Genomic DNA, 18904 nt, shown 5'->3' on the forward strand with positions numbered 1-18904 from the left:
CCAATCAACTTGTTATCTTTTCATGATTATTTATATTCAATCTAATTAGCTGATTTCCCCCTTCTTCTACCTTTCTGTGGCTGCTTAGCATAAGTGAAGGGAGGATGCAGGGTGGCCTTCTGAGGAGCCTTAATGTAAAAATGTGGCTTTAAGAATGAGTCAGCTTTGTTTCACTCAAATGTCTATCCATCGTCTTTCATGGTTCAGTGGGTTTGTACATATATTCTTCATTGCTGGAAACTCTTGTTCAGCTGAAATAACACCTTTGTCAAGTGACATTTTGAAAATCCCTACTTTATTTTTGTCTGTATTAATACTATTATCTCGTCCTTTCTCATCAGCAGATTTCAAAACCCTTTCTCAAAAGAGGAGTAGCATTGTCCACTGCAGCTTGGTGCATGTGGGAGGGGGGTTTGTTCAGGTGACAGAGGAGGAAGCCACCCGTGTTCAATGAGCTCCAGCCTCAGGACCTGATTTCCTGAACCCGTTAATTTAACATGAGCTCTTCTTTGCACCCAACCCAGCAAAGCTGCTCAGAGCTCAACTTTCAGCTCAGCTCAGCTCAGTTGCTCTCCACACATGCATTGAGCAGCTGTGAATATTACTGGGAGAACTGCGAGAGGCTATTTGGCACAGAGGAACAAGACAACATTCTCCTGGGAGGAGTTCTGGCTGCACCAGGCACTCTCTGCAGCAAGGGAAACGTGCACAGGCCATGGGGTACAAAGCTGAGCAATGACATGAGGCACATTTGAGTTTTGTGTGGGAGAAGGGCTCTGCACTGCCTCTGTTTGTGGCATTGCTGCATGGCTGCTGGGTGCACCCCATTAATTCCACAGCATCCTTTCTCACCACAGAGTTTGCCCAGACCTGGATCAGCCTGCAATCCATTCCCTGATAACACTCTTTGCCCTGGATGTCTCTTACATCACAGCTGTCAAGAGCCTTCATCTTGTTTGTTCCTTGTTGATCCTCATTTTTGCCAGCCTAGCACAGGCAGCCTTTCCATTAGTCTGGAAAGCAAGGACCATTCTTGCTGACTAGAGGGATCATAGAGCAGGACAAAAAAAAAAAAAAAGAAGCTGCAGTGGAAGCTGTCTGGCTTCCAGGGCAGCTCCCAGTGCCTCTGCTGTCAGCATCACCAGCTGTGAGGATGATGTGCCGTGCCCCCTTGGAGATGTTATGATGGCTTCAGTGTCATCTGGGAGAATTTGAGGCACCTCACACTTTAAATTTGTCTTCCTTTACAAAATAGGTGATGGGTGGCATAACCCACTCTTTCTATCAGTTTTCCCCAAGGGATTTACATAGTGGATTCTAACGTTTTGAGTATTAAGAATTTATGTATTTTTCTTGAAAATAAAGGTCCTATCTTACTTCAAGTAATGTCTTCCACAGCTATTATGATTATCTGCATTAATGCAGACCCTTGCTTGTCATCCTCAGCAAACAGCAAATGGTAGTGCATTCCCAAAATTATGATGGATACATGTGTGTGTGAGAATTCAGAGTACTGCATTTTATCTTCAGTCTTATATCATGAGAGAGGTCACATGGAGATGAGCTTCAATTTACGTCTCTCATTGAGAGAGATGAGCACAATGGCACTACAATATTTTAACATTTCTTCTTCAGCCCTTTCCTGATGCATTTTAATTCCTTGTTTGCTCTTTGCAGCCTTGGCTGAATGCAAGCACTTTATTACTGACAGTGTAAGAAAAGAATTCATCTGGTTTATAGTAAGAAACCTGAATTGTTTCCAGAAAATTGTTTCTGAATTGTTGTCCAGCAAAAAGACACACCAGAAGTATCTTCTAATACATATTTTTCAATTCTTAATTTGTCTGCTACCACATTACTGATTTTTTGCCTCTTTTAAAATAATTTTTGTGCCAAAATCTAAACACTGCTCTGTGAGTTTCCTTCCTGTTACAGATTTCTCATGAATTAATATCCTGTGAGTGGCTACTGGGGTATCTCATTGTTTGCATTTTGCTGTTATCAAATGCAAGGTCTTTATGTGTGGTTTCTAAGTTATGAGAGACTCTTTCTACACAATCTCTGTTTTTACTTTCTTTTGTTCTGCCAGATACATCTCCAGCGAATTAAAATTGAGTTTTGGGGTTAAGTATTTTTGGAAGAAAGGATATTCATTTTAAAATAAATACTTTTAACCAAGATGCTTCAAGTTTATTCATGCATGCTGGAAAATAAGTTTTTTTAAACACTTTTATTCAAAAATATTCAAAATATTTTCCATTTTAATTAAAATACAGAAGTGCTATCCTGAATTACAGTGATAAAGTAATTCAAAATGCCTATATATACATATTATATGGGCATGTATGTCAACCTGAAAAAAAATGCACCTACAATGAAAAGTAATGTCTTTGCTTTGAGTCTTTGTGCACGTAGAGAATATATTTTGTCCTTTTTTCTTAATGACAGGGGATATATCATCCCCGCTGAAACAAAACATTTAAATGTAGCAGGTACTGCTAATAGCTGCCTAAGAGTCACAAGTGAACAAGTCCTACACAGATCAACTGCAGAATAAAAAAGTATGGTTACAATCATCCCTCTCGAATACATGGATATGTTTTCCCAAGTGCATGTGCTGATGACAAGGTGTTCTCTCACCTCTGCCCATCAATGTCTTGATGCTGGTGAAAAAGAAGCCACGCAATGCAGTGCTTTGCACAGAGCTGAGCAGTGATTTGTAATCACAGCAGAGAAACCTTGCATGTCCGTCCTCAGTCTTCCACATTTGGGACACCTTCTGTCATAATACTCGGAAAATCTAGAGGCACAAATAAAGCTGAAGTAATTATCCGGCACTAGCTTATTGTTAAATGTGTCTGCATTTGCTTAGCTTTTCAAAGTTCCTGCTGTTCGAAGTTCCTGCTTTTTGAAGTCCCTGCTGTTGTCAGTTTGCTTGCTGCTGAGTTCAGTGGCTGGTCTGAAATGCGTTACAGAGCGTCTTGGTCCCCTGTAGACTGTGTGTGGAATGAGCTGGTAGATTCAGTGTGGTAGGTGATGTGAACTCCACACCACTTGCAGAAATACCCTGGCAACTGCCAGTTCTTAAAGAGCATCTTCAGGTACTTCTTGAATTTCTCCCCCATGAAGAAGTAGATGACTGGGTTGAGGCAGCAGTGAAAAAGGCCGAGGATTTCCGTTACCTGGAAAGCATAGTCCAGACTCCTGCTCACTTGACAGTCTTTAATGACGCCCATAAATTCCAGCAGTTGTAAGAAAATAACAATGTTGTAGGGGGTCCAAAAAAAGAAAAACACAATCATGACAACAAAAATCATCTTCACAGCCTTATTCTTTTTGTCATTTCTACAGTGAACTAATGTTTTAATGATCATGGAGTAGCAAAATGTCATAATTATAAAAGGGATTAGGAGCCCTAAAATGTTGACTTCCAAAGTGGAAAAAAGCTTCCATGTTGTGAAATTGCCTGGAAATCTCGGCTTGCAGGTAGTAAAATTATGTTCATTAAAAGACTCTCTAAATACAAGCTCGGGGACTGAGGCTGAAAGAGCTACCAGCCACACAACAAGGCTAGTAATCAAGCCATGGAAGGTGGTCCTTGCTTTCAAGGAAAGCACTGCACGAACAATTGCCAGATATCTGTCTATGCTCATAAGCATAATAAAAAATATCCCACTGTAAAACCCAACCAGGTAGATCCACGAAATGATTTTACACCAGGGAGTTCCAAAAACCCATTGGTCTACTGTGAAATAAGACCAGAATGGCAAGGACAAAACGAAGAGCAAATCTGAGATGGCGAGGTTTAGCAGGTACACATCAGTCATGCTCTTCAGCCTCTTGTATTTGAAGAGGACCACGATGACCAGAATGTTTCCAGCGAGCCCAACCAGGAATACCAGGGAATACAGAATGGGTAGGAAGGAGGCTGCAAACCTCCTGACGCCTTCTTTACTGCATAGTTTTGGAGCATCATAATAACTGTCGTAATATTCATAAAAGGTTGAGGGTTCGACTTCAAGGGACTCTGTGCTTGAAGAACTCATGTTTTTTCCCCCGGTTCTGAGAAGGGAAGAATATAAAAATGTCAGTGACTTTCAGAGTATCAAGACCTCATGGTTACTCCACAGACCTGAATCACGAGTGACAGCTTGGACACGACTCACTGCAGGTTGTCAGATATTATGTAAGCATTATGGGATGGATGCATTGAACAAAGTATTGTCCTTAGCATGCATGTACTTGCAGTGCTGTGCAACTTGCATGTCAAGCACAAAGGGACGTTCAAATGGATGACAGGAAAGCAAATGGGAGTGAAAGAAGTGGGCCGCAAGTGTCAGATCAGAGAGGGTTGAGTTCCATGCTGAGCAAAGTAAAAAGCAAACTCACTGTTCACAGCAGTTCAGAATTTCACTCGCCCACCTTTCCCATCAGGTATATGTCACCCACCATAGGAAGACAGTGATAAATATGCATCAGACTTTTCTTACGAAATTACCTTTACTGAAAGCTGTCATGAGCTTTCAATAAGGGCTTATTTTCAGTGGCTAAATGAATAACAGGAATTTGTCATCTTCATATGTATGTCCTTTTCTAATAGGCAGATACAGAGTTTTAAGTGATGTAAGTTGAACACAGGGAAAATATCTTGCTGATTTATGAGTCTATATGTTATTCACATCACAGCATCATTCTTTTAGCCTAATATGCCAGAAATTTAAGTCTGAGTTCTGTTCTTACTTGTGTGCGTTATTCACATCACAAGTGGCATTTTTTTAGCCTAACATATCAGAACTCTAAGCCTGTGCTATTTTCTTCCCCTTTGTCTTAATTTCATGAATGGAAAGCAGAAGAGAAGTGAATTTCTTAGCTTTACTTGTCTTAGCCCTGTGTGTTGCTGCTGCATACCATTAAATGTTAATTATCATTAATCTGAGACCTACTGTGTGTGTTCCCAAGCATGACACCTTTCCAGCCTACAATTCTGTTCCATTCTACACAGAGAGGAATTTAATGTGATTAACAAGTCAAAAGGACAGAACTATTTGACACCAGTTGTGTAGAAATGACAGCTTTACAGCAACTGCACCCAGACATACCTGAAATTAATCTAGGTTCAGCATAATACATTTGAATACTTAAAAACATATGCTCACAGAATACACCCCACTTCTGATGATGCAAGAATTCTTAAAACTGCTTAAAAAATTACCTGAGCAACTATAAAAGGTAAATGAGAATACATTACATTCATGCATATCATGAGTGCACGTGATAAACAAAGTTTGAGCAAAATCATTTTATGAATTTTACCTTTTCTTCTCTTTTCTGCTCAGATGATATGAAGAATCTTCTTTGCTCTAAGGGTGCAGAATCTCTTGATCCTCAGGTAGCTCTGCCAGGGAGGTGTTACCCACACAGCAGTATTCACCAGATGTAAAACGCAGATATCACTAGGTAGCTGTGTCTCTTAGCGGAAGCTTTGACTTCCTTAGACTTGTATCACAACTACTTCTCTCCTCAGAGTTCATCAGAGATAGTCCCTTCAAGTCAGAAATAGAATTAAACACATGATGTTAAAAAAACCCCATAATTTCCACTGGGAGACTGATTACTGAGTTAAAGCATTTTCTTTTCATCCAACAATCATTAAAACTGATGTCACTAAGCATAGATGTCACTCAGTTCTCATTCAACTGAAACTTTGTTATTTTCTTAATCTCAGAAAAAAAACTTATGAAAGAATCCTCCGTAGAGAGCAGAGAGGAGGCAGGCGCTTGGTGGGTGTGTGGGAAGTGTGTTTCTAGTCCTTCTCTGACAGATAACTAATCTTGCAAGTTGCATTATGTAATTGTAGAAGAGTTAATCACTATTGCTTGATCTTCCTGACTTCTGCTTATCTTACTTCATTAGAAACTAAGGCATGTTAATTCACACTACCTTTTTGCTTGGTGTTTTCTGTTGCAGTTGTATACACAGCAAATCTACCTCCTAACACTGCCCAGCACAGAATGAAACAGTGGTCAGAATACTGAATAAGAAGTAGGATGTGTGCACGTGCGTGTGGTCTAAGGGCAGAGCGTGCAAAGTGCTGAGGTTTACCAAGGCTCTCCGTCACAGTAGGAAGCTCAGCAGCTTCTATGAATTCCTCCTGAGAGTGAGATGGGCCTTATTTGTCTTTTGGGGGCTTCTGAGAAGGGAGAAGAGAGCGCAGAGGACATGTGGCAGTCAAGCGGGGTGGTTGTGAGTCTGCCAACAGAACAGCTGTGCTGGCAGCTGGCAGGTGCTGGTCTCCTCTGTTTCCCAGAAAAGGCCAGCCAAGCAAAAGTACAAGCCATTTCTCAACAGGGAAGCCTGCTTTCTTGTGATCAGCAGAAACTGAAAATACACAATGAGAAGCAGAAACAAGAAATCTACAGAAGGTGGTAGTGAGAGTAGGAAGAATCAGACATCTCTGTCCACAGGAGTTCATATGTTTTCTTATTTGCTCTCTGGTGTTATTCCAGACGCAGGTATAGCTTTTGTTCAGTTATGCCATTTGCTACTATCTCATATGCCTCTGACACTGTTACACTGCCCAATAACTTCTGTTTGGCTGAAAAGATTGATGTGATTGTGATGTGTAAACCCTGAAGCATGAAATGCAGGATCTACTGGTTTCAGGTTTGCCAGAATAAAACAATTGTGTGGGAAGGACCTTGTCAGTCATCTTTCACAAGCTGTGTCTGTAGATTTTTAAATTGATCTATGGGAGACGTTCGTCCTGCACAGGTTATTGCTCTGCAGATCACTTACATTTTTTCTTCGGTTTACTAGCAGTCCTTAGAGGATGTGGACATCAGGTAAGCAGACAACAATGTTGTACCTGTTTCATCAGTTCTTCTCACAGAAACCAGAAGCTGCTCCTCTTGCTGTCCTTTGTCTCTGTAAGGGCCTCCTTAATCTATTCTTTGACATGTTGTTGCACTAGAGCCACAAGTTCAGCTCTTCAGCCACAACAACTATGACAGAAATCTTTCTTTAAGTACATGCTTTTCAGGAAAAAAACACCCCTTGCTCTTTACAATGCTTTCTTAGGCATTGATGTTTCTTAGTTCTGGCTGTAAATTTTTTCTCCTCAATAAACCACCATGCATCTGCATGCTTATCTTGTCCCACTCATTATTTTCAGCTCTATCAAACTAGATATCTTCTTTGAATTTCATCAGTGAGGATTTTTCTTGATTTCCAGATGAAGAGGTGAATAGAACTGAATCCAGATACTAAATCTCTTTGACCCTTTAAGAACCCTGTTTGGTTAAGGAATGATTTCCCATCAGCAGCAACATTTTGCAGATGTGTTGACCATCATCACCAGTCTTTCGAGACCTATCCTTAGCACACATGCTGCAGCTCAGATATGCTTCTGATCTTTCAGGCATACTGTCAGGAGGGAAAAAGTCTGCAGCCATGTGAATTCCAGTTTAGAATGATCCATATGGCACTAATTTGAAGAAAGCACCTACCTGGCACAGTGCTTTTTGCCCAGTCCATCTTTGGAAGGCTTTCAAGTAGGAAATGCACCTTCCATAATACCAACACACTTCATGCTAAATTGCCAGATGGGAAGGGCTGTCTTCATAGGGAAACTGAGCAAGAATGTTTCTGCAGAAAGAGGAATGCTCAGCCAAAAAAAAAAAATAGAGAAAAATGGTTGCAGTTACAGATGCTGAAAATTTATGATGTCTGAACTCCAGAAATGAAGATGAAAAAATTTATCTGCCAGTTCATGAAAATCAAAAGGATGTGAATTAATCCTGAAATACCTTCTGATGGCTTCTGATGAACAGAGTTCCTGGGAGATCCTGCAGGGAAAACTGGAGAGAAAATGGAAAAAAAAATCTCTGAGCAAACGAGACAATGCAGAAAATAGAGGAAAGACCTTGTGAGTGCAGGTCCTGCAATTGCTTGGGGAGAGAGTGGAAGGGACTGAGTACAGCTGTAGTCTCCAGTAGGGGAGCTCTGAGGTCCCTTGTAACAGCTTGTCTTTTTCAGATGCTTCTTGGAGAACCTGGCAGAGACTAAGAAAAGGAAAATGGCAGGAGATGGCAAGATTATGGGGAAAAGGGAAAGCATTCTCAGCCATGGTGCTGTAAAACTAAAGGTTTTGCAGGGGAAGAGAAGAAGAGAAGAAGTCATTTTACTCTTTACTAACAGGTATCAGGACATGTGACACTGACCAAATAAATCACAGGCTGGACCAAACCTGATTGGCCCGACTGGAAGGAGATTAACCTTTTATATGGGATGGTGTGTGTGGTGGCACATTAAGTGCAACAGGAAGGAACATAATAAAAGCAAAATGTGGAACAACCCATACCATAAAAAACTTTGCTTTTCACCTAAAGGTTATTTCTGCCCCTCCCATCTTTTATGGCAAGTCTTATAATTAATTTGCCACTTTACAGGAGGCATAGGAGTTTTGCCCAAGGAAGAACTGGAGATAGACATTTGCCTAACCCACTAAGTAGATAGTAGACACTTACAACTGATATGCCAGTGCACCATCCATTCTGTCTGATCTCAGCGCTGGCCAGGGATGGATTATTCAGACTAGTCCTCATTTGGAAGAGGCTGGCCCACAAGAGAAGAAGATGACAGTAAATAAAAAGGGATAACTATTGCAAGAATTGGTATTATGATTGATTGCGTGGATCCAGGCTGCCAAAGTCACAGATGGACAAACATTTACCTTTCTTATCAAGCCATTCTTTCCACCAGGTACCCAGCTCCTTTGTGTGTTGTCTGGCCTTGCAGGGTTCTTCTTTTCCAATTCAGGTGAATTTGGATCACAGTTTGCACATCTGTAGCTCCCATTCTTCCTTGTTAGCAAAGTGTGTGCGCTACCAGTTCATTGTACAGTTCCTTTCTTTGTAATTTCTTAATGTATTCCAGATTTCCTAAGCAAAACAGAAAGAGAACTTTAAAAGGGAAGTGAATAATTTCCTAGGTTTAGAGACAACCACTGTTGTTGTTTCTCAGGTGATTCACTCACAATTTACTTCAATCTTTTTGAATGCATGAATTCCCTTTGGCTAAGATAGCTGTTTGTGCTGACAAAGAAATTATTTAAGCCAAAAACCTCTTTTCCTTATTCAATGCTATTTCCTTGCTGCAATTCCACTCATTTTTTTCTTTCAGTGGACCAGTCCTGTGCATTCTACTGTTCCTATCCTCTGGTGATTCTGTGAATGGTGTCAGTCATCCTTTTCCTCAGCCTAATTTGCTTTCTTTCTACATGCTCTGCTTGCAAAGCTGCTATAGACAGAACTCCTCATTTAAAAAAAAGAACTGAAACTTCTCACCTCAAACATGACAGAAATAGTCTTTTTTATGCTGAATTTTACTTAAAATAAAAACCACTGATGCAAAAAACATCAGGGGCACTTCTAGGGGTGATGAGGTTATTCTTCTTAAATGTGAAATGGCACAGCAGGGAGCTTTCTTTGTCATGTTCAGTGATCTGTGAAATGTCACCAAGCAGTTTGTACAGGTGCGTAAGAAGTCTGGGCTGTTTCCACTCTGAGGAGCAGCTGATACCTGAGATTGAAAATTTTCTTTTCCTAAATGTCTCAGTCATCACTATGAGGTCCTCTTAAAGTCGGGTCTTCCCGAAAAAAAAAAAAAAAAAAAAAGGCTGTGGTGAAAGCAGAAGTGTTCTCAGGCCACTTTTGTGATGAGTCTAGATAAGAGGAAGAACGAAATGTGGTGTAAAGGCTTTGTGTTCTGTGTGCTTTGTGTTGGTGCCCCCAAGTCTCAAACACTTCAGTTGCTGGTAGCCTTTAAAATCTTATTAAATGTCTGGCCTTATCCTAAACATCTACATCTTCAAAGCCTCTTCTGCCATGCTCCTTCCAGACAGATGTAGTATAAAGGATGCTAGTTAAAAAAATTAAAGTATTTGCAGAGGATCAATAGGGAGAAAGAACTAATACTTGATACTAATGATTACTAATCTTTCCATGTTTGCTAAGGCCCAGGCACTCTGTTATCTCAGGAAAAAGCTGTTTCACTGCAAGTCCTGTTCAACACAATCTGTACAGCCAAATTATACAACATTCAGTTCACTTTTAGTAGCAGGGGAAACCACTCAGGACATCAAAATAAAACTGTGACAGGCTCATTGGAGCATCTCTGTCATCTTTGTGATTCACAGGATATTCTGATGTGCTTTGTGAATTGTTGGTGAAACTGCCTGTAGTTAATTTTACATCCACAGACTTTCATTTGCTCACCAGCAAATAAATAAAACCCCAGAGAAACTGATGTTTCTTCCATCAGCACAATGTAGTGACTAATTTTTTCTTACTTTTCATAAACATATTTTTTACACTCTGTACTTGCTCATCCACTTGCCTCGCTTTAACCATTAATGACTTTCAGGTCCAATGGAGTTTAATAATGCCACCTTCTGGTGGAAATGCAAAGAAAGCTATGAAAAATGTGTATTTTATGATTGGCTTTTCGCAAGTATTAAAATTAATATTGTATGTTAGAAAGTTATGCTGTATTAATTTTCTTAAGTATTAAATTAACTATTAAATACTGTTTTAGGTTATAACATAATGTTAAAATAGAACCTATGCTATGTAAGATATTTGCTTAAGAAAGGACTTGCACCAGATAGAGGCCACAGGACACCTAAATCTTTCAGAGAAAGGGAATTTATTGCTCCCTTATCAGCAGAAAACGAACTTCTTCCCACCTTGCTCAGACAGGAAGAGGCCATAAGGATTAAGAGGAAGAGGTTGACAGTGACCAGACAGAATTCTGTGTTTGAATGGAATTTATGCATCATGTATGAGATGTATGAATATGCAACAGGTGATTGTTTTTAAGGGTTAATCCTTTGTTAACCAGGGTCCTTTTTCGGGCTCATGTTGCCCAGAAAAAGGTACCCAGATGTCCGTATCTCTTTGTCTTTATTGTCTCATATTGTCCTAACCTCAATTGTTCAAACTTTATTATTCTGATTATATTACTACTATTAAACTTTTAAAATGTAAAAAAAACCAAGTGATTGGCGTTTTTCACAAAAGCACTGACATTAAGATGGGCAGAAGGAACGATGGAGTGAGCTCAGGGCAGAGGGTCCTTCATGAGTAAGAGTGATTACAGGGATAGTGAGAGGGTGTGGTGACTCTGGAAACATTTGGCTCCAGTTGCTCTTAGCCTTGTGCAAAAAGACATATGCCACTGTCTACAGTTGCACCTTCTGAATCTGACTTGAACTGTAAACCCTGGCCTGGGCATTCTGTGTTGCTTTTATTGTACCTTGAATTTTGTCCATCCCTTCACTGTAGCCTCCTGAAACCTGAATTACCAGGAGGGTCTGGATAGCAAGGCTCAGGAATGGGACCAAGAAAAAGGAACTGAACAAGAGACCAAGTGAGGGTGAGCCTTAATGATTCAAATGAGGGCTCCCTTGGGGAAAAAAAAACAATAAAACCAAACCAAAACAAAACACAAAAAACCCCAAACCCCAAAACCAAAACAACAAACCAAAACACAAAGCAAAACAAAAAACATAAGTAAAAAACCAACCAACCAAAAAAGAAAAAAAAAAAAAAAAAAAGCTGATCACAGTATGAGGATACCTGTTTTCTAAGACACGAGTCCAAGGGGGAGGGTGACTACAATAAAGCAGAGACTCACTGCAGAGGGGGTCTGAAGCCATTTAGGTGTTATGACCTGGTACATTTTAGTCAGCTCTAATACTGCCATTCCCAAAAGAGGCAAAGCCAGATTTGAGCCTCCTCAGACACAATCTTTCCAGGGCAAAGAAGATGTGAGGTGAAGGTCCTTCATCTGTACCAGAAGACCTAGCATGATGTCCCTAGGAGGTGCTGAAGAAGCAAATCCTGGGCACGCTTACCAGCTCCCCATGTGCTGCTGGTTCCCGTGCTCCAGTGGGGAATGCTCCCATTGCCTTGTGCTCCAGCTATGGCCAAACTGGCATCAATGAGCTTGATCTATGATCCTCAGCAATTGTTGTCTGAGGAGAAATGGGTGGCAAAGGGCTGTGGACAAAGATGGTTCAACAACCTGCTCCAGGTGTATCTCAGATTTACCATTCCCTTCTGGTTCGCTCCGACCTGCTTGGAGACTGGAAAAATAATTGAAGCAGCAGCTCAGGGTTTCAAGCAGGGTTTCAAGGAACTGTCCTGCTCCAGGGCACAGGAGATTCCTCATGGGGACAGTGGCTCGTGTGTGACACCAGAGGGAACTGTCTTGTCACAGGAGCCATCATCGCTCTGCTCCTTCAGCTTTGTCGGTGTCCTCTGACGTGCCCTGCAAGTTTGGCCACTGCAATCTCTGCTGACATTTCTATCCCTCTCGGTGGCGCTGGCTTTAGTTTTAATGTAGCAAATGGATCGGCTAAACGTGAACTCCTCATGGGAGAAATTCAGCTTCTCAGTTGCCTGCATTATCCTGGCGTATTGGACCTATGTGTTGTGGGACTGCTGTGCTGCACTGGATGTGGGGCAGTGAAAAATGCATGCAATTTATCAGAGACTTAAAATCTGAGTGGGGTGGGAAACAGACTGTTCCAATGACAGCTGCAGTGGGAAAGTGGTTTATATCCCCTATATAGTGAAACAGCAGTGCCAGAGTCCTTGCTGGTATTCTCTATCCCATTCACTAACCTCTGCGTTCAGTGATACAAAGTTCATGTGCTCCTTCCTGCTGATTGAAATATTATTGTTAGAAATGTGGTAAATGCAAATTGTTCTTCAAAAGCAAACCATTTTCCCCATGTCCAATGGGAGAGATTTCACAGTATTTCTCTGGGGAGAGGAACAAAAAATGCAATATATTAACATTTTTGTGTTGCATATTAGTGTAACAAGAAAATTGGGCAGGAAAAGTTGGTGGATTTTTTTTTTTCCATTTTGAAAACAATGTGTTAACCCTGGCCATGTAAAACACAGACCTTGAGGTTTGGGTGTGTATGGTGAAAACCAAGCTCTTACAGTGCCTACCAAGTAAATTAGGAAGTTCTGCTTACAAGTGGCAGCAGAATTACTGCAAACTTCAACAGAAACTATATGTATGTGGTTAAGTGTCAGAAACCAATTTTTAATAGTTAGAAATTGTTCTCAATTTTTGCTTTCATTACTGAACTTCAATTTCAAAATAATAACTCTGGATAACACAGATTTTCATTAGAGTTTTGAGTGTCCTACAGAGTTAAGAAACAGAAGTGTAAACTTCTGTTTACAGTGTTCACTTCTTTTCAAAGTGAAAAACTTTGAGCAGGACTAGGTATGTTCTTAATACAGAAAATATTTAATTCAGTGGCTATTTTAGAAGTGGTGTGTTAGTGGCCTTTGGCAAATATGCATCATGCTTGGGCTATAACTACATTAGCAGATGGAACCTGAAAAAGCAACAGTGGGTGGAGATAGTACAACGTCAGATTTTCTTTGAATAATTCTCATTTGTTTTTAGTGATAGCAGGACTTGGGATTTGCATGGATCAGACTTGTTCCCTCATTGTCCTGCTAAGACAAGGACCTTATATCACTCACAAGATCTCAGTGAGGGACCTCACAAAGGTTATAGAGACAAAATGGAAATAAGAGAATTTAACCCATAACCCATTAATTCATTAATAGTTTCGCTGTGAAGAACATCACTAAAACTTCAGGCCACCCTGGGCCAGGACTTCAAATCCACTCCCACCAAATGCTGAATCCAGAGGAAATATGTGGGTAGTGACTGGTCCTTCTGATGCCAGTGCTGGAGATGTCAGCTTTCACTGCTGAGCAATTTCCTGGGCCAATGTGATGCTTTGACCAGCTGCACTTCTAAGCTTTTTGTACAAGTTTTAAAGTTTTTTTTTTGGTTAAAAAAATCCCCAAGAATCAAAAAAAAAAAAACAAAATCTATTGTTTTGGAACTGTGTTGTAATATCTGAATGAGATGCATTCACAGTGGCACCTAAAAAAATACGGATGTCCATGTGTCTCACTGCAGGCAGTTCAGTTAAATATAGGTCTGTTTATTCTGTTTTTAAGTAGAACATTAAATATAGTCATGAACCTGCCAAGGACATTTGGATTCATGTTTTACTAGTTCCCCAAACTTAACCCAGCTGGGAAAAGATTTATGGTAAGTGTCAGCATGATTCTCAAACAGGAAAGAAGTTGATAATAATGAAAAATTAGGACGCAAAGATAGCTCATCAACCTTAAAACCCCAAAGCCCAACACCGACCCGCCAAACCCAGAGATTTCCTCACCTTCTTTTTGCACAACTAAATTCTATTCAATGGATAGATACAAGTGTTTGTGCATTTCCATGTGTAAATTGTGACTTGCTAAGTAAGCAAGACTCTGTCCTTAAATTATAGCAGATGGAAAGATTTTATCCCATACTGAGAGTAGTTTACTTTCTCATGGGTAATGGGGAGGAACTGGATGTTGCCGGTCCTCAGGGATGTGTTGATCCAGTCTAAGGATAAATGTATCATTAGTGCTGTACATAGAAAAGCTTTGCAGGTTGTAAAGTAACCAGGCAGTTAGAAAACAACAGTTTCCTGCTGCAGAGGTTTTGAAAGAGAAGTTGTGTCTTTAAAAAAAGGCTACAATTAACTGAAAGTCCAGTTCTTAAAGAGACATCAATGGGCTTTCTGTCAGGCTTGAATGGTGCAGTGCAGCAAAGAGCAGCAATGCCTGTCTCAGCTTGCAGCTGAACCCAGACCTGGTAAATTTTGCTACTTGCTGCTCTCAGAGCACACGTATGTCTCATGGAGGCCAAAGCTTTTTAAGGAACAATTACAAAAATACTCTTCGTCTTAACAAAAACAAAATTAAAATGGTGATTTTGGTTTTCACTTGGATTTTCAAAGATTTACCGCTGCTCCTGTGAAGAGGAACCTGCATAAACTAGCAGTTTGCGGTGGAGCCAAATGCCTACAAACCCCCTGAACTTTTTAATCTCATACAAATACTCACATATTGAGCAACAAAACCATGAAAACAAATGGCAAACGTAATATCTTGTAAATGCATGGCATAAAACTTAACAATGTTATGCTGGCAATGCTTGGAAGTCTTCCATTGCACAGTGTGGCAGAGAAGACGGGAGTGCAGGATTTCAGAAGGAGCCCTTTGACTTGGAAGTGAAGGTTTTTGGCAGCTTGCAGAGGACCCAGGGCTGTCGAGGCAGTCTGACTCACTGTAGCAAGTCTGCCCTGACAGAGGGAGATGCATCTGGAAGGAGAGGGATGCATTGTGCTGCTGATGGGTAGGATTGCTGGGGAACCACTGGGTCAAAGCAGCAAAAACCTCTCCTTTCCTGGAGAGCTGGCATCAAGCTCTGGGTTTCCACCTTTCATTCTGCAGACAGCATATGGATCATATTTAAAGATGCCTTTTCCTTGTCCCACTCAGTAACTCACCATTGTCTGAAAAATCAAAGGGAAGTTAAATAAACCAAATGTGATTGCATTGCTCAGTTTGGCAATCCACTGTCTTCAGCCTGACTTCGGGCTGATAACTTCTTGTTTAGTCTCAGAGCCTTCCTCTTTCTTTCTGCACATCTTAGCATTTCTTTAAAAAACCTTGTAAAAATACTATTTCTTAAAATACCACTTTCTTGAGGGGAGTGACAAACAAAGTTGCCTTATATCACTTGATTGGGCAGACTGAATTTTGAAAAATAATTTAATTTCAAGTGATTCATGCTACACTTAATCTTAGACAACAAGTCTGGAGTCTGGAAGCCTACTTATAACTGAAAATTACAAAATTGAGCATGGAGAATATATTTCCACCAAATACAAAGAGTTTTAGGAAAATGTGGTCCAGTTGGGTTTTTTTACTGTAGATTGTGATGAATATTGAGTAGCAAAAAATGGAATATTTGTGCAATTATGGGAAAATTGCTCAATGGACACACTCTCCTCTGCATTTTCTATGAAACAAGGTGGTACTAAGGTCCACAAAGAAAGGCCCTACTCCTCCCCCTGACAGTCTGAGACAACTTTATTTTGTTAGTTCAAAAGTGAGAGTGTTTCTCCAGATTTGGTACATTACCAGTTCCATCAGAGTACAGAAATAGGTTTCCACTGTCATGGACTTGTTTTGTAAGACTGATCCTTGATTTTTCCTTGTAAGGTGATCTCAATTTCATTATTGGCAACAGTCCTTTTTCCATTCCCCTAACTCTAGTCCACACTGCCAACAAATTCTCCTCTCTTTTGCAGCAGATGAGACAGGGATGCCCAGGTAAAGGACTCAGTTGTCTGATGGACATTTTGCATCCCTGGTGCATTGTTACTGCACGAGTAACAAGGATATTTGGAGGATGTGCAGCGCACATGGGAAATGTGTCCTCTGGGATGCATTAAGTCTGGGTACAACTGCAGTTTTCCCTGGGGAAATCAGCTGTGGTGGGAGAGGCCCCAAAGCTTGGGGAAGGTTGTGGTAAGGAGCATGGGCAAGTGGTTGTTTTGTCCCCAGAGCCACTGTCTGTGATAGTGTAGTCATGGCTGGTGTTTACAACATGTGGCAAGCAGGGCATGGGTGAGAGCAGCTTGATCGTGCTGTATTTGGACCAAGCACAGGGATATCCAAACCCATATTTCTAGTTCCCCATTGTTCCAGAGGCTGCTGATGTCCTCTGGTCAGAGCCCTTGGGGATGTGCTGTGTGAAGGGCAACACTGAGCTCTGGCATTTGGCTGAGGCCAAGCCCATGGAAATCAGGAGATACACCCACTGGCACATCTCTAATCCTAAAGGATGAATTAGAGATCCTTGCTCTGATTATTGCATGCTATAAACACAGAGTGAACAGGTGACACTAAACACATGTTCAGAAATAACTCTTTTTCTCTTTTTTTTTTTAACAGTGGGACTTTATTGCATATGAAAGCACAGTTAAAACATTTGTTGCAATCAATAACCACAGAATCACTTCCTTGTGGATATATAGCATCAAAAATACACCTCTTTACTATAAAAAATATTCTCCTCTCCTAAAAGTTAGTCAGCATTCATTAAAGAGATTTCTCTTCCCTTATAAAAAATGAGTTTTGGTCTATGTACATCAGCATCACATGCACATACACTGACACATGCACAAGTGCCAATGGTGGAACTGTTCAAAAAGTTCCCTACCCTTAAATTCTTCTCCTCTTTCTTTTCTAGGCATAGAGCACTCCTTTTGTTTCTACTTTCCCTGTTCCTTGCTCTTGATTCCATTCCATGTCCAACACTGACATACTGTATTTCGTTTTTAAAATCTCTGCTGTTTTAGAATATTTAACCCTTAACTAGAGGCATGTCAGTAATTCAGTGCAGCCTTTAAGGCTCTTCATATGGGTAAATGCAACCCCTCAGTGGTTGTCATCCCTGCAGAAGACACCTATTGATACATTTCTCCTTCTGAGACCCTTTTAGACGAAGACAGAGGCATCCTGGTCGCTGGTGTTCTGGGTTATGTTGCTGTTCACCACACTTTCCGCATAACTAACTGAATGAGAGACCTGGTAGTGACTGCAGGGCCCACAGAAACACAGGAACGGACAGTACTTCATGCAGACATTATAAAGGTATTTCCTGAATTTTTCCCCAGCAAAGGCATAGATAAGAGGATTGAGACAACAGTGACTGAACGCAATGGTTTCGGTCAGGTGCATTGCATAGTCCAACGACTTAATTTGGTTGCAATTTGTGAATAACTCATAGTGATTTAAAGTATCCAGAAAAATTAGTACATTGTAGGGGGACCAAAACAGAAAAAAAACCACCACCACAATCAATATCAGTTTTATGGCTCGTGCTTTTTTCTGATTTTTGCAGGATAGGAGGGTTTTGATGATCCCACAGTAGCAATAGAATATGATACAGACTGGGATGAAAAAGCCGATGGTGTTCAGCTCCATATTGCAGAACACTGGCCAGATGTTCTCCAGCTTCTCTGGGAAGACAGCAATGCAGTCATTATCTATGAGCTGGGAGAACACAAAGTGTGGCACTGACACTAAAACCGCTATTGCCCACACTCCGCAGGTTACAAGAAAGCCATGTCTTACTGTTCTGGATTTCAGAGAATAAGTTGCCCTGACAATGGCCAAGTACCTGTCAACGCTGATAACAGTGATAAAGAACATTCCCCCAAAGAAACCAATGTAATACAGTGAGGAAACAGCTGTACAAGCAATAGTCCCAAGGGTCCATCCACGGACCGTGTTGGATGCCCAGAACGGGAGGGAGATCACAAAGAGAAGGTCAGAGATAGCCAAGTTCAGGAGATAGATGTCAGTGATGCTTTTTTTATTGCCTTTCACAATGGCAAAAACCACCATTAGATTCCCTGTGAGGCCAAGACCAAACACCACAATGTAAAATAGTGGCAGAAATATTTTCCCAAATTCTTGGATGTCGGTTTTGTTGCAGGAGAAAGCATGTTCATCGTAAGTGTATTCAGCTGTGGTTTCTGCGTATGCTTCTGTCATGCTGAATTTGCTGGCTAGAGGCAAAATGGAAAGAGTAAAGAAAATAACATTAGAATGATCTTATATGTGCTGTGGTAAACTACTGAAGGACTGCACCAAGCATGCTTTGGGATTTTGTCTAATACTATTTATTTTAGTGAGGGTTGTATTACTGTGGAGCTGATGGTAATTATGTTATGACAAAAGCCCAGACTCTGCTATTACATGTACTTCATGAAAAGTTAACTCTTTAGGATAAGAAAAAATAATTAATGAGAATTTCAAGCCCCTACTTATTGAAGTGCAGCAGGAGCAGCAGCAAGCTGAGATCTAGCTGAGATCTGGGCATGTGGTGCAGTTCTTGGCAGTTCTTGGCAGAGATCTGGTCTGTGGGCAGTTCTTGGCAGGAAACGACAGTT

The 18904-nt window shown here is 40.8% G+C and overlaps 2 protein-coding genes across 2 annotated transcripts; both read right to left on the reverse strand.

Annotated features, from left to right (window-relative positions):
• Positions 1–2361: 2361 nt before the first annotated feature.
• On the reverse strand, positions 2362–5388 carry CCR4 (C-C motif chemokine receptor 4). Its single transcript, XM_041407833.1, has 2 exons — positions 5314–5388; positions 2362–4062 (listed from the first exon to the last, which is right to left on the reverse strand). Exon 2 carries the CDS (start codon positions 4044–4046, stop codon positions 2970–2972), a length of 1077 nt encoding a protein of 358 aa, XP_041263767.1. The 5' UTR covers positions 4047–4062; positions 5314–5388; the 3' UTR covers positions 2362–2969.
• A 12056-nt stretch (positions 5389–17444) lies between these two features.
• Positions 17445–18506, reverse strand: CX3CR1 (C-X3-C motif chemokine receptor 1). The gene has a single exon (XM_041407885.1). The coding sequence runs from the start codon at positions 18504–18506 to the stop codon at positions 17445–17447; it is 1062 nt and encodes a 353-aa protein (XP_041263819.1).
• Positions 18507–18904: the final 398 nt, after the last annotated feature.

This window comes from Onychostruthus taczanowskii, unplaced genomic scaffold (assembly GCF_017590055.1).
Source record: "Onychostruthus taczanowskii isolate IOZ18803 unplaced genomic scaffold, ASM1759005v1 scaffold28, whole genome shotgun sequence".
NCBI classification, from domain to species: domain Eukaryota; kingdom Metazoa; phylum Chordata; class Aves; order Passeriformes; family Passeridae; genus Onychostruthus; species Onychostruthus taczanowskii.

Coding starts and splice junctions, on each gene's coding strand:
- CCR4 (XM_041407833.1), bottom strand. CDS start 4,046: ATGAGTTCTTCAAGCACAGAGTCCCTTGAAGTCGAACCCTCAACCTTT.
- CX3CR1 (XM_041407885.1), bottom strand. CDS start 18,506: ATGACAGAAGCATACGCAGAAACCACAGCTGAATACACTTACGATGAA.